This window comes from Rhinoderma darwinii, chromosome 4 (assembly GCF_050947455.1).
Source record: "Rhinoderma darwinii isolate aRhiDar2 chromosome 4, aRhiDar2.hap1, whole genome shotgun sequence".
In the NCBI taxonomy this organism is placed as follows: domain Eukaryota; kingdom Metazoa; phylum Chordata; class Amphibia; order Anura; family Rhinodermatidae; genus Rhinoderma; species Rhinoderma darwinii.
The window spans coordinates 233,187,924-233,203,602 of NC_134690.1; the positions used below are offsets into that span (position 1 = coordinate 233,187,924).

Consider the following 15,679-nt stretch of genomic DNA (forward strand, 5'->3'; position numbering starts at 1 on the left):
AACAGTGGAAACCCCCCACAAGTGACCCCATTTTGGAGACTACACCCATTGAGGAAATTATCTAGGGGTATAGTGAGCGATTTGACTCCACAGGTTTTTTGCAGAAATTATTGGAAGTAGGCCCTGAAAATAAAAATCAACATTTTTTCAAAGAAAATGTAGGTTTAGCTTATTTTTACTCATTTCCACAAGGACTGAAGGAGAAAAAGCACCACAAAATTTGTAAAGCAATTTCTCCCGAGTAAAACAATGCCCCACATGTGGTAATAAACGGCTGTTTGGAGACACGGCTTGGCTTAGAAGGGAAAGAGCGCTATTTGGCTTTTTGAGATCACATTGAGCAGGAGTGGTTTGCGGAGGCCATGTCACATTTGCAAAGCCCCTGAGGGGAAAAAACAATGAAAACGCCCAAAAAGTGACACCATTTAGGAAACTACACCTCTTGAGGAATTCATCTAGGGGCGTAGTGAGCATTTTGACCCCACAGATGTTTCATAGAATTTATTAGAATTGGGCAGTGAAAATAAAAACAATCCTTTTTCTTCAATAAGACGTAGCTTTAGCGCAAATTTTTTCATTTTCGCAACAAATAAAGGAAAAAAAAGAACCCAACATTTGTAAAGCAATTTCTACCGAGTACGGCAATACCCCATATGTGGTCATAAACGGCTGTTTGGGCACACGGCAGGGCTCAGAAGGGAAGGACCGCCATTTGGAGTGCAGATGTTGCTGGATTGGTTTCTGGGCGCCTGTGGGCCCAAAACAGTGGAAACCCCCCAGAAGTGACCCAATTTTGGAAACTACACCCCTCAATGCATTTACCTAGGGGTGTAGTGAGCATGTTAACCCTGCAGGTGTTTTGTAGAAATTAGTGTGAACTCGATGTTGCAGAGTGAAAATGGGATTTTTTCCACAGATATGTGGACAATATGTGGTGCCCGGCTTGTGCCACCATAACAAGACAGCTCTCTAATTATTATGCTGAGTTTCCTGGTTTTAGAAACACCCTACATGTGGCCCTAATCTCTTGCCTGGACAGTCGACCAGGCTCAGGAGTGAAAGCGTACCATGTCAAATTGAGGCCTAATTTGGCGATTTACAAAGTATTGGTTCACAACTGCAGAGGCTCAGATGTGAAATAATAAAAATAAACCCCTGAGAAGTGACCCTATTATGGAAACTGCACCCCTCAAGGCATTTATTAAGGGGTGTAGTGAGCATTTTCACCCCACAGGTCTTTTCCATAAATGAATGCGCTGTGGATGGTGCAAATTAAAAATTTATATTTTTCCCTAGATATGCCATTCAGTGGCAAATATGTCGTGCCCAGCTTATGCCACTGGAGACACACACCCCAAAAATTGCTAAAAGGGTTCTCCCGGGTATGACTGTGCCATATATGTGGAAGGAAACTGCTGTTTGGGCCGCTGTAGGGTTCAGATGGGAGGAAACGCCATTTGGCTTTTGGAGCGTGGATTTTGCTTGGTAGTAGTTTTGTTTGGAGTCTTACTGGTCTTTCCGTTTATAATGTGGGGGTACATGTAAGCCGGGCGGAGTATATAAGGGGCATAGTCAGGTGGTATAATAATGGGGTAAAAAAAAACCAATAAAATGATCCATAGATGTGTGTTACGCTGTGAGGCAATCCTTTCTGCACAGGCCAGAGTCGCACTGATATATGGCGTCCTTTATTATCCCCCTTTTGGTCCACACTCCGCGCCTTTGTAGTTTTGGGAATTTTGCTAGGAATTGTTGTCCTGGTATAATACGGGCACCGTCGCTTCCAGCGGATATGTTTGGGCCCTCCCTTTCCTGGTTCCCTAATTTTAGGTCCTTGATAAATCGCCTCTTCAAACAGAAGAAATGTTCCCCTCGGGCACAACTGCATATTTTTTTATTTCCTGAATTATTGGAGCCTTAACTAATTTTATTTTTCATAGACGTAGCGGTATAAGGCCTGGCTTGTTGCGGGACGAGCTGTAGTTATTATTGGTACCATTTTGGGGTACATGCAACTTTTTGATCACCTTTTATCCTATTTTTTGGGATGCCAAGTAAACAAAAAAACGCAATTCTGGCACAGCTTTTTTTGTTTTTTTTTATACAGCGTTCACCACGCATTATAAACTACATGTTAACTTTATTCTGCGGGTGAGTACGATTCCGGTGATACCTAATTTATAGCACTTTTTTATGTTTTACAACTTTTTGCACAATAAAATTACTGCGTGCAATAAATAATATAATATTTTGATACCTCAGGTCGTTACGGTCGCGGCGATACCAAATACATATGGTTTATTATTATTTTTCAATAATAAAGGACTTGATAAGAGTAAAAGGGGGATTGTGTTTTATTTGATTACTTGAAACTTTTATTGTTTTCAAACTTTCATTATTTGCACTTTTTTTTACACTTTTTTTACACTTTTTTTACACTTTTTCTCAAGTCCCACTAGGGGACTTGAAGGTCCAACGGTCAGATATTTTTTTTTCTAATACATTGCACTACCTATGTAGTGCAATGTATTAGATCTGTCAGTCATTCACTGACAGCAAGCCGATTAGGCTTCGCCTCCCGGCGGGGCCTAGATCGGCTTCCGTAATGGCAGAGCAGGAGACCATTGTGTCTCCTGTTGCCATAACAGCAGTCGCCAGTCCTGATTGCCTGTCAGGGCTGGCGATCTGCTAGTAACCGCTACGATGCAGCAATCGCTTTCGATTGCTGCATCGAAGGGGTTAATGGCAGGGATCGGAGCTAGCTCCGGTTCCTGCCGTTACAGGTGGATGTCAGCTGTACAGTACAGCTGACTTCCACCGCTGATGACGCCGGATCAGCTCCTGACCCGGCGCCATCTTGCTGGCAGCTACGGAAGCCGATCAGGCTCCGCCGCCGGGCGGATCTTGACCGGCTTCGGTGCTAGGCAGACCGGGAGGCCAGTATTAGGCCTCCGGTTGCCATTGCAGCCACCGGAACCCCGGCAATTTCATTACTGGGGTTCCGATGAGCTGCAAACACCTTAAGTGCAGCGATCGCGTTTGAGCGCTGCACTTAAGGGGTTAATGGCGGGGATCGAAGCTAATTTCGGTCCCCGCCGTTACAGCCGGATGTCAGCTGTAAGATACAGCTGAGATCCGGTGATGATGGGACCGGCTCAGCTTCTGAGCCGGTCCCAAACATTCGGCGTACATGTACGGCAAGATGCGGGAAGTCAATGCTTTCCATGACGTACATGTACGGCAAATGTCGGGAAGGGGTTAATGACCAGCTAAATATTTCTGTTGTTGCCTCTCTGCCTTTCAGCAGCCATTACTTTTTTATTTTTTCATTGACGTGGCTGTATGATACCTTGTTTTATGTGAGAGAAATAGTGAATATAGGAAAAAGCGATTCCTCACATAGTTTTTTTTATCCTGTTCACGTTTCATGCTAAATAACCTGTTAAATTAATTTGTCAGGTTATTACGGTCGTGTAGATACCTAATATGTGTAGGTTTTTGGTTTTTATGTAATGTGGGGGCAATAAAATATATTTTATGCAAAATAATTACTTTTTTTGTTACTTTTTTTATTTATTTAGTTTTTTGTTACTTTTTTTTTTAATCCCATTAAGGGATAACTTTATTTATAACTTTATTTTTTACGTATAATGTATTAGCATACTCCTGAATGCTAATACATTGCACTGTGTCACTGTTGCTGTTAGGGAAGCACATAGTGTGCCTGAACAGAAGGCAAATGGATCAGACAGCCCTGGGGTCCTATGTAGGTCCCCAGGGCTGACTGCAGAGGGATTCCCTGGTGTTTGATCGCATCACCAGAATCCCGGTGATGCGATCAAAGAGGGGAATTCCCTTTCATCATGCCGCGGTCACGGACCGCGGCGATCAAAGGGTTAAACAGCCGGGGTCCGAATATTTTCCGACCCAAGCTGTGATCAGGAGGCTGCTCTGAGATCAGGAGCTTTTCGTTACAGCTCCTGCTTAGAGGATGAGCGCTCACACGAGCGCTCATCAGCCTCAACTGCACTGACGCCAAAAGACGTCGTTGTAGACTGGGGACCTGCACCGCATGACGTCAAAAGACGATGGGCGGTCGGGAAGGAGTTAAGCATTTCTATGACTCTGTTAACTATTATATAGCAGATCATGCTATGATAGTGTTTCTTCTCTGTGGCCACTTTACCAGCTACACCATCCCATACAGGAAAATATATTGCAGAATGGAAAATGTTTAGGCAGTCACACCACTGGGTCATGCTATTAATAACAGGTTGTTAAAAACAGACATTTAGGAAATCGGTGAGATTACAGGTGAGAAAGAACAAATTATTTACTCAATGAGTGACTTTAAAGGGGTTATCCAGTTTAGAAAACCCATTTTCATATACCCTATTAGGAAATTCTGAGTTAATAGAGGGGTTCCCTGTTCAGGATCCTTATCTTTTGGCCAGAGTGGAGAGCGGTTACAAAGAGCAACTCTTGCTCTGGAGGACCTGCCCTGTAGAGCAAGCCCATTAATTTGAATGGGCACTGTGTAATGCTTAATTTCCCCTGTGGTGGCGTAGCAAGGTAATTGAACACTTATTCCATGTTTCCCTATAGATTGATGAAGGTGCCTGCAGGAGGACAATTTGTGATCAGCTTATAGTAAAGGGACCTTTCTAACAAGTGGGAATTGTACAAAGCTGAGAACCCTTTTAGGTAAAGTGTTATAGATGGTGCCAATTGAATGGGGCTGAATTGCAATACCAGAGACAGCACATGGACTCAGTGCTGTGGCTCCAATGAGCATTGTGGCCCTACTTAGAATTCTTTATTGCCTCTCAGTGCTACACTAAGTATTTTAAAGCATTACACAAGGGATCAAAGCATCGCTACTTTAAGTCCTTTAGCGGGACAAAAAAAAAAAAGTACAATTATGCTTCATAAAATGTAATAATAAAAAAGTCTCCCGCCAAAAAATAACTCCCCATAAACAAACATATTAGATACCGCTGCAATTGTTCTGACCTGTAGAATAAAGAACTTATTATACTGCACTGCACATGGCGAAAATAAAAAAAATGGCGGATTTGCTGTTTTGTTTTACACTCTCACCCCAAAAAATTAACCCCTTCAGGACTGAGCCTGTTTTGGCCTTCAGGACGAAGACGATTTTTCAAATCTGACATGTGTCACTTTATGTGGTAATAACTTGGGAATGCTTTTACCTATCCAAGTAATTCTGAGACTGTTTTCTCGTGACATGTTGTACTTTATGTTAGTGGAAAAATGTGGTTGATAAATTCAATATTTATTTGTAAAAAACACCAAGATTTGGAGAAAATTTGCAAAAATTGGCATTTTTCTAAATTTAAATGTATCTGCTTGTAAAACAGATAGTAATACCACACAAAATAGTTACTAGTTTACATTTCCCATATGTCTACTTTATGTTTGCATCGTTTTTTGAACATTCTTTTATTTTTCTAGGACGTTACAAGGCTTAGAACTTTAGCAGCGATTTCTCATATTTTCAAGAAAATTTCAAAAGGCTATTTATCAGGGACCAGTTCAGTTCTGAAGTGACTTTGAGGGCCTTATATATTAGAAAGTCTCCATAAATCACGCCATTTTGAAAACTGGATCCCTCAAAGTATTCAATACAGCATTCAGAAAGTGTTTTAACCCTTTAGGCGTTTCACAGGAATTAAAGCAAAGTAGAGGTGAAATGTACAAATGTAATTTTTTTTTTTACAAAATTAATTTGGAATAGATTTTTTTCTATACCACAGAAAGTTTTACCCGAGAAATGTAACTCATTATTTATTGCCCAGATTCTGCAGTTTTTAGAAATATCCCACATGTGACCATAGTGCGCTAATTTACTGAAATACAGGCCTCAGAAGCAAAGGAGCACCTAGTGGATTTTGGGGCCTCCTTTTTTTTAGAATATATTTTAGGTACCATGTCAGGCTTGAAGAGGTCTTGTGGGGCCAAAACAATAAAGACCCCAAAAGTGACCTCATTTTGGAAACTACACCCCTCAGGGAATTTATCCAGGGGTATAGTTAGCATTTTAAACCCACAGTTTTTTTGCTAAATGTATTTGAATTAGTATGTGAAGATGAAAATCTACTTTTTTTCTGAAAAAACTTAGAAATTTTAAATTTTTTAAAGGAATTAAAGAGATAAAACACCCCAACATATGTAAAGCAATTTCTTCCGATTATAGCAATACCCCATATGTGGTAATAAACTACTGTTTGGACCCACAGCAGGACTCAGAAGGGAAGGAGCACCATTTGGATTTTGAAATTCTGATTTTGCTGGAATAGTTTTCAGTGTCGTGTCGCGTTTGCAATGCACTGGAGGGAGCAAAATAGTGGAAACCCCTGAAAAGTGACCCCATTTTGGAAACTACACTCATCAAGGAATTTTTCTAGGGGTAAAGTTAGCATTTTGACCCCACAGTTGTTTTGCTGAATTCATTGGAATTATTCTGTAAAGGTAAAGATCTACTTTTTTTCTGAAAAAAGGTAGCCATTTTTAATTTTTAAGGAATAAAGGAGAAAAAGCACCCCAAGATTTGTAAAACAATTTCTCCCGATTACGGAAATATGCCATATGTGGTAATAAACTGCTGTTTGGACTCACAGCAGGGCTTAGAAGGGAAGCGCTATTTGGTGTTTGGAGCTCAAATTTAGCTGAAATGGTTTTTGGGTGCCATGTCGCATTTCCAAAGCCCCTGAGAGGCCAAAACAGTGGAAACCCCCCATAAGTGACCCCCATTTTGGAAATTACACCACTTAAAGAATCAATCTAGGGGTGTAGTGAGCTTTTAGACCCTACAAGTCTTTTGCAGGATTTATTAGAATTAGGCCGTGAAAATGAATATCAACATTTCTTCCACTAAAATGTTGAATTTTTTCAATTTCACAAAGGATAAAGGAGAAAAAAGCCACCCAACATTTGTAAAGCAATTTCTCCCGAGTACGGAAATAACCCACATGTGGTCAGAAATGTTTTTTCATTAGAAAGTAATTAACCCTTTCCGGACTGAACTATTTTTTTCTTTTCCTTTTTAGTTTTTCCCTCCCCTTTTTGCAAGAGCCATCATTTTTTAATTTTTACGTCAATAGAGTGGTGGGAGGGCTTATTTATTGCGGGACGAGCGGTCGTTTTTATTGGTACCATTTTTTGGTACATAAAACTTTTTTGAGCACTTTTTATTAAATTTTTTGGTAGAGCCAAGGTGACTAAAAAACAGCGATTTTGCCGTTTTAAATTCTTTATTTTTCATTTTCACATGAGACGCTCCATAAATCACCCCCCCCCACACTACAACATGCTATGTTGTGGTGCGCAAAGGGGTTAATGTGCAGCGGATGGTGCAGAGTGAAAATTAAAATTTTACACTGATATGCTATTTTAGTGCACTACATGTTATGCTCAGTTTGTGCCACTGAAGACAAATACCTCATAAAATATTAACCGGGTTCTCCTGGGTATGGCGATGCCATATCAGTGGACGTAAACTGCTGTTTGGGCACGCTGTAGGGCTCAGAAAGGAGGGAGCGGCATTTGGCGCGCAGATTTAGCTTGTTAGTTCTGTTTGGCGTTTTACTGTTATTTCAGTTTATAATGTGGGGGCATATGTAAGCTGTGCGGAGTACATCAGGGTATAATAAGAGGGTATAATAATGGGGTAAATAAATAATAATCTGCAGATGTGTGGCCGGTGTCGCACTGATAAATGGTGCCCGATCTTATCCGCTTTTGGAACGCTCTGCACATTTTGTATCGCCATATTCTGAGAGCCAGAACTTTTTTATTTTTTCTCCACTGGAGCTGTGTGAGGGCTTATTCTTTGCGGGACAATCTGTAGTTTTCATTGGTACCATTTTGGGGTGCATTTGATTTTTTTGATCACTTTTTATTCCATTTTTTGGCAAGCAAGGTGACCAAAAACCATCAATTCTGACAATGTTTTTTTATTCTTTTTTTTATGGCGTTCACCCTGGGCTATAAATGACCATTTTACTTTATGCTGCGTGTCGGTACGATTACGGCGATACCATATGTATATAATTTTTTTATGTTTTGCAGTGTTTGTGCAATAAAATCACTTATTTATAAAATAAATAATTTTTTGTGTCGCCATATTCTGAGAGCCATAACTTTTTTATTTTTCAGTCAAAAAAGCTGTGTAAGGGCTTGCTTTTTGCGGGACGAGTTGTAGTTTGTATTGGTACCATTTTGGCGTACATGCGACTTTTTGATCACTTTTTATTGTATATTTTTGGAGGGGTGGTGACCAAAAAATTGTGATTCTGGCATAGTTTTTCGTTTATTTTTTTTGCGGTGTTCACCGTGTGGGAAAAATAATATTACAGTTTTATAGTTGGGGTCGTTACGAACGCGGCGATACAAAATATGTGTACTTTTTTTAACGTGTTAATTTTTTTCCTATAATAAAAGACTTATTATAGGAAAAAAAGCATTCTTTGTTTATGTCACTTATAACTTTTATTTTTACACTTTTTAAAAACATTTTTATTATCTTTTATTGACTTTTTTTTACTTGTCCCACTAGGGGACACTTAGACTTGCAGCTCTGATTGCTGCTGGAACACATTACACTACCTACGTAATGTGTTGTAACTGTCATTGTGACGTGACAGTCACACTGACAGGAAGCATCGGAGGAGCGGCCGGAGGCTGCTCCTCCAAGGCTTCCGTACATGGCAGCCCGGAGGCCATTGTCTGGCCTCTGGTTGCCGTGATAAGGATCGCCAGTCCCCGCAAATGCATGTGGGGGGCTGCCGATCTGCTCTAAACCTCTTTAATGTGTCGATCGCAATCGACCACCGCATCGAAGGGGTTAATTGCCGATTTCAGCGGCGACAGGCCGCTGATCGGCAACGGGGAGAGCAGGGCAGACACACTGCACAGTTAACCGCCGCTGCGGCGGTTAACTGTTAAAGCGCGGACATAACTGCACGCCCTGGTGCGCAAAGTTACGGCTCACCTGGGAGTTCATGTACACCAAGGGGCGGGAAGGGGATAAATTATATGTATCCCAAAACAGTACTAATAAAAAGTACAACTCCTCCGACAAAAAAAACAAGCCATCATACAGCTACTGTCAAGGAATCACTTCATGAGCAATTCACCAGAGTGCAAGTTTATGGAATTGCTATACGAGCAATTCCCAAAAGGCAGTGGGAGACTGTCTGGATCAAGCGTACAGGTAAAACAGTATCCTCAAGTCCATCACCACTCTAGTCAGCAGAGTCTAAGGCTACTCTATGGTCTTCACCAGAGCCCACCGCAAAGCAGGTTGGATTTGGCTGCATATAAACCAGGTTGCTTTTACAGAATGAGGTGTTGGATACGAGGTGCAACTGCAGGCAATACCAGAACAAATAACCAGAAAGCCAGAGGAGTAATAAACAAGCAGAGTTCAAAACCAGGTGATACTAAAAGTCCAAATTGCAAAACTGAAAAATACCAGGAGTTGCAGAGGTCAAAACCAGCCGAGAGCAGAATGTCCAAATCAGTGAGCAGAGGGTAAATCCAAAGACAAAGCCGAGGTCCAATTCAAAGACTCCAAATAGTCAAGGTGATTCAGGGTGTCGTCAGAAGCTTGATCAGACACATGCATACACAAAAAAAAATCACAAGCAACAATGAGAAAACGGAATAGATTCAAATACTCCACTCTTGGCCCTGATAGGTTGCAGACAGAGAAATGAGATTGGCTCCGCAAAAGGTTGGCTAGTAGTCATGACAACCTTAAAGTGACGGACGTTTCCTAACAGATACATCGACAGAGAAATAAAAAAATAGTATGGCTCTCAGAATGCAGCGACTCAAAAAGGACTTTTTTTTTCTCCATAAAACGTGCTTATTGTGCAGAAATACTAAGACGTATAAAAAAAAGTTACATATTTGGTATCGCCACATTCATACAGACCCGTAGAATAACGTTAGAGACTCTACACCGTGTTCCAAATTATTATGCACATTGGATTTAAAGAGGCTCTGTCACCACATTATAAGTGCCCTATCTCCTACATAAGGAGATCGGCGCTATAATGTAGGTGACAGTGATGCTTTTTATTTAGAAAAACAATCTATTTTAGACCACTTTATTAGCGATTTTTAGCTTTATGCTAATGAGTTTCTTAATGCCCAAGTGGGCCACAGGTTTCAAGCAATATGGGAAAGAAAAAGGATCACTCTGCTGCCGAAAAGCGTGAAATAGTGCAATACCTTGGACAAGGTATGAAAACATTGGATATTTCAAGAAAACGTAGGCGTGATCATCGTACTGTGAAAAGATTTGTGGCTGATTCAGAGTTCAGACGGGTTCGTTCATATAAAGGCATAATGAGGAAGGTTTCTGACAGACAAATTAATAGGATTAGGAGAGCAGCTGCTAAAATGCAATTGCAAAGCAGCAAACAGGTATTTGAAGCCGCTGGTGCCTCTGGAGTCCCGCGAACCTCAAGGTGTAGGATCCTCCAGAGGTTTGCAAGTGTGCATAAAGCTATTATTCGGCCACCCCTAAACAATGCTCACAAGCAGAAATGGTTGCAGTGGGCTCAGAAATACATGAAGACTAATTTTCAAACCGTGTTGTTTACTGATGAGTGCCGTGCAACCCTGGATGGTGCAGAACGTGAAGGATAGTCTCATGTATGTTGTTCAGATTTGTAATACAGCGCCTATAGACTGCTATGGACCCTCACTGTACCCCTGTATAACAGATTTTTTTTCAAAGATTCATACAAGGAGAATATGGTGCTTCCTAGAGTGCCTGCGTACAGGCTCTGTGTGCCGCCATACAGTGTCTCAGAGTCCGGTATGTACCGTATGTTGATGTTGAGAAGTCCATAAATAGTGCTATGCTGGCCACCTACTTTAAACGCTCTCATACTAGATATTGATTGTCTGAGTCAAATAAATTATCAGGCCCAACAGTCAGAGTGTTAAAAGGATATTTCGTGTTCACTGTACCAAGGCACATTCAATTAAAATTGATCTGGATGCTCATCTCAGGCAAATACCGAGGTATTTGGCCAATATATGAAATAATCCGGTTACTGAATCAAGCATAAGGAATTAGCCTGTGAGTGGATAGCTTTAGTGCAAATATATACTTTCTACACGCTGCCCATGATGATCCGTTCTGCTAATTTTCTATTCCTTTCAACAGTGAAATCAATGGAAATCCTCTTACCTTGCCTCGCTGTGTATTCATTGTCTTCAATTAATCGAGCAAGACCAAAATCTGCAATTTTGCAAATAAGACCATTTCCAACCAAAATGTTTGCAGACCGTAAGTCTCTGTGTATGTAATTCATTCGTTCAATATAAGCCATCCCAGCAGCAACCTACAAAATCAAGGAAATAATATCATCAAATGTTATATCATTGACTTTCTATGGGATTAATGCAACATTTATAAAAAAAAAAAGTTACCTGGGCAGCCATATCAACTAAGTTTGGCAATTTCAGGGCTCGTCCTTCCCCATCTTTGAGAAACTCTAGCAAGCTCCCTGAATGAAAACAATATATAACAAGTCATATTGGGCAGTATATTCATAGTACCATAGTTACCTGAGTGTCCAGGGATGCAAATATGTTTACGTTAAGCATTGGATAGTATCTTACTGTGCTGCTACCTTTATAGGCAAATTTCTGGTGACAGACTCCCTTTAACTGTTTCTGTCATTCTCAGAGTTTGAAAACAGTGACACCACGCATGCTCCTCGCCCTGGTAATGGTGGATTTGAGACATCCGTTCTAGTGATCGTGGGGGGTCCCACCGGTGGCACTCCCAACAATTATACATTTATCACCTATCCTGTCAGTAGGTGATAAATGTACCTTGTGGGAAAATTCCTTTTGGAACATACACTCTGTACGCTTAGGGTATGTTCACACGCGTAACAAAAAACGGCTGTAAAATACGGAGCTGTTTTCATGGGAAAACAGCCTCTGATTTACAGCCGTTTTTTATGCATCAAGCATTTTTACGGATGTTTTTGGAGCTGTTTTTCTATTGAGACAATGAAAAATGGTTCCAAAAACAGCTCAACAAGTGACATGCACTGCTTTTTTACGGGGCGTTTTTTAATGTTAAAAACGCCCCGTGGGAACAGAAACACGTTTTTCCCATTGAAATCACTGGGGAGATGTTTGGAGGCGTTCAGCCTACGTATTTTCAGGGGTCTTACAGCCTGAAAAGCGGCTCAAAATAGGTTGTGTGAACATACCCTTAGGTTACTCTATCCAGGATATTGCAAACACTAAATAATTAAAGATTTTAGATTTTATTATGTTCTATTAGAATCTATAGTGTACCCTTTTTTCCCCCAGCTATTGCAACCACAAAAATATATGTTTTGGATGCAAAATATCTTAAATAGAGCATCTCATGGAAACTTGAATATCTTATTTCACATTTTTGCAGGCATAGTTGCAAATCTGTTTTGGAGACGGCAAACTTTACTAGGACAGCTCTTTGATCTAAAATCCAGTATATCAATTTGAAATACCTGCTAAAAAAAACCCTAAATGATGAATATTACATATTTTGATCTTTTTGTAATGAGAGCAGTTGTTGCTTAAGGTTGGCTCTTTACATATTTCAGCTTGTTAGGAGGGCTGGATCTCCCGAGGATAACTGTCACAGTTTATCATGTCGAGATGATAGGTTTTAAATCAGGAAAGCTGGAATCCTTCATTTACTTGTGGGAAGAAAATCGTTTCCTACATTTGAAGCAGCTCAGTCAATTCAACTGGTGCACACAGTGCAGTTTGGTACTATATTTGATGTGTTTCTTCTTTTTTTTAATATAGTTTTAGGCAAAGCCAAGAGTCCGTCCTAAAGGAGGGAATAGTATAAAGAAAAAATGTAGGAGATGTTCACACACGTGGTGATTTGCAGACATTTCTGAGAACGAAAAATCTATTCCGTACATCATAATGGGGTTGTTTCTGCAGCAGGTACATTGATTTCCTAAAGCCCAATTCAGATGAATGGGACAGTTGCAGATTTGTCTGTAATGAATCTGCTGCTTATGAATATAACCTTACAATTCTCCTGTATCTTATATTCACCCCCGTGTTTTGGCTAAACAGAAAAAAACTTCAAAAATTGTCCTAAATACTAAAATAATAAACCATGAAAACTATTTAACACCATAAGATACAATATTGCAGAAAATAATGTACTGAAAATAATGGGCTCTGTTCACACTACTGCCGACAGGTCCAAACAGTCTATGACGAAATTCCATTGACTTTAAACAGTGGTGTCCATTGGTGTTCTGTTATTTTTGAATTATTGTTTTTGGAAATAGTTTTTGGAGATAGTTTACTAGGATTGGAACAGAAAAAATTGTTCTCATCCTACTAAATATCATTCAGGCATTATTGTTGGAGAGATATGCTAGCTTGCTCTATCTATCTATCTATCTATCTATCTATCTATCTATCTATCTATCTATCTATCTATCTATCTATCTATCTATCTATCTATCTATCTATCTATCTATCTCATATCTGTAGCGTCCATGGCAGCGGACCGTCGGAATTACTCACCCCCTGACGGCCGCAGCCATGGATCGGTAAGCGCTGGCCCGCATCTCCTCCCTAGGAGACGCCAGTGCTCACTTCTACTCCGTTCTGCTGTGTCCCGTAGGGTGAGCACGCACGCTCGTGCCGGCCTTAAAGGGCCAGCGCACGCACATGAAAATAATCATCTATTAGCCCATGATCACCCTGGACTATAAGAAGGGCCCTGCCCCTTTACTCCTTGCCTGAGCGTTGTTGTGTTTACCCGTGTTAGTCTTGCAAATGGTCCCTTAGTGTTACCCTGTTCCCAGTGTTCCCGTACCTGCTACCTGTATCCTGTATCCCGTGCTACCTTTGTCCCCGTGCCTTAGAAAGTTGGAGTCGTGTTGTGCCACCGGTCACACCTGCTGTGTTACACCACACCTGGTGTCTGCTGCCAAGGTCCCATTTGAGCCTAGCCGTTACTACTGTCTGTACTACTACAGGTACCCTTGTGCTTGGACTATCTATACATTGACTTGGTACACTGTTTGGCCAGCTGCTATCCCACTACGGCGGTACGGCCCAGTTGGTCCACACAGGGCCGCCATCAGGGCAGTGCTACTGGTACTGCCGTCAGGGGCCCGGCCACAATGATGAAAAAATAGTGGCCCGTCTGCTTCTCAGTAGCTTAAAACATTTGAATGAGGGCCCCAGCGTTAGTCACTTGGAGAAAGGAACGGACCCTGCAATGTAATAGGGCCCATTCCTTACTCTGAAGTAACTAAAGCTGGGCCCCGAGAGAACTTACAGAAGGGGAAGATGCAGTATTAGAAGCAGAAGCTCCATGTGGAGAGATCCCGCCCCCCGTCCTTCTCTACACAGCCGACTGGACCTGCAGGCTGGTGAGTGTCCCCCCCCTCTCCATCCTGCTTCCCATTCCTCCTGACCCCACTTGTAGAATATATATAGTTTGTTAAAATGGTTTTTTTTTTCATTTCCATAGCGTTCAATCGCGAGATTACGCTGTGCTCTGCTGTAACTACCATAGACACATTAATGAAGTGCAGGGATTGTGAATAGACATCCCGTGGAATGTCTATTCACTGTCTAAACACTTCAGTATCGTTAATGTGTTAGTATAAGACAGCACATACTGATCTAAAAGGATCCCTATGCGCTGACTAAATGAATGCAGAGGAGTGCATGATGCTGATTGGTCAGCGTCATACACTCCTCTGTACAACGCCCACTTGGTCTAAAGTAAAAACACGCCCACTTGGGCATTAAGAAACTCATTAGCATAAATCTAAATTCGCTAATAAAGTGGTGAAAATATATCGGTTTTTTAAATAAAAAGCACTGCTGTCACCTATATTATAGCACCCATCTCCTTATGTAGGAGATAGGCCACTTATAATGTGGTGACAGAGTCTCTTTAAATACGGTCCGTTTTTTTGCGGATGCAAAATGGACACGTTCGACTTAATCAGGCCTTAGGGTGAATTTACATGCTGCAGATTTTATTGCAGAAATGTCTGTGACTGAAAATCAGTTCCATTCATCTGTATGGTGTTGTTTCTGAACTAAGTACATGGATTTCTGCAAGTTCAGCAGAATAGACCCCATTGTAACTCTCAGAAATTTCTGTAACAAAACGAGTGGGTTCAGATATGACATAAAAGACGTGGATATTAAGAGAAGACTCCGCGTGCAAAATCTGCCCCATAGCTAAAGTAAAAGAAGAGGCCGTACTGAAAGAAGAAAAAAGGAATAAGGGAAGGCCTCCATGACTAAAATAGATGGGAGGGACACAGAGTTGGCTGGCCTATGAGAGGAAAGGGGGGGGGGACAGCAGGAGGGCTTGAGTGAGAAGGGGTGGGGATTGAAGGGGATGTACCTGTTTCCTGTTTGTGCTCTCCCTCTCTTCGCCAGGACACAGAAGCAGGAACATGTTTGTTACCCCTGCTGCGTCTGATGAGGAGGCTATGGAGCTGTTGCGGGCCGCGGCAGCCTCTCAGGGTCCTGGATGGCTCGGAGCACGAGTGGCGACGCTGCTGCAGGGACAATCGGGCGCTCCGGTCCAGGAGCGAGCAGAGTCGGCTGGAGCAAGCGGGGAGCGCTCTGT

At 41.5% G+C, this 15,679-nt stretch overlaps 1 protein-coding gene across 4 annotated transcripts in view; it reads right to left on the bottom strand.

The window, feature by feature from the left end:
* The window catches only part of FYN (FYN proto-oncogene, Src family tyrosine kinase), a 197,414-nt gene that overhangs the window by 15,996 nt on the left and 165,739 nt on the right, over window positions 1-15,679 (bottom strand). For all 4 annotated transcript variants that reach the window (XM_075862287.1, XM_075862286.1, XM_075862284.1 and 1 more), the window contains 2 exons: window positions 11,473-11,549; window positions 11,231-11,384 (listed from right to left, as the gene is read on the bottom strand). In XM_075862287.1, coding sequence (XP_075718402.1) covers window positions 11,231-11,384; window positions 11,473-11,549 — 231 coding nt within the window. The remainder of the gene's footprint in view (window positions 1-11,230; window positions 11,385-11,472; window positions 11,550-15,679) is intronic.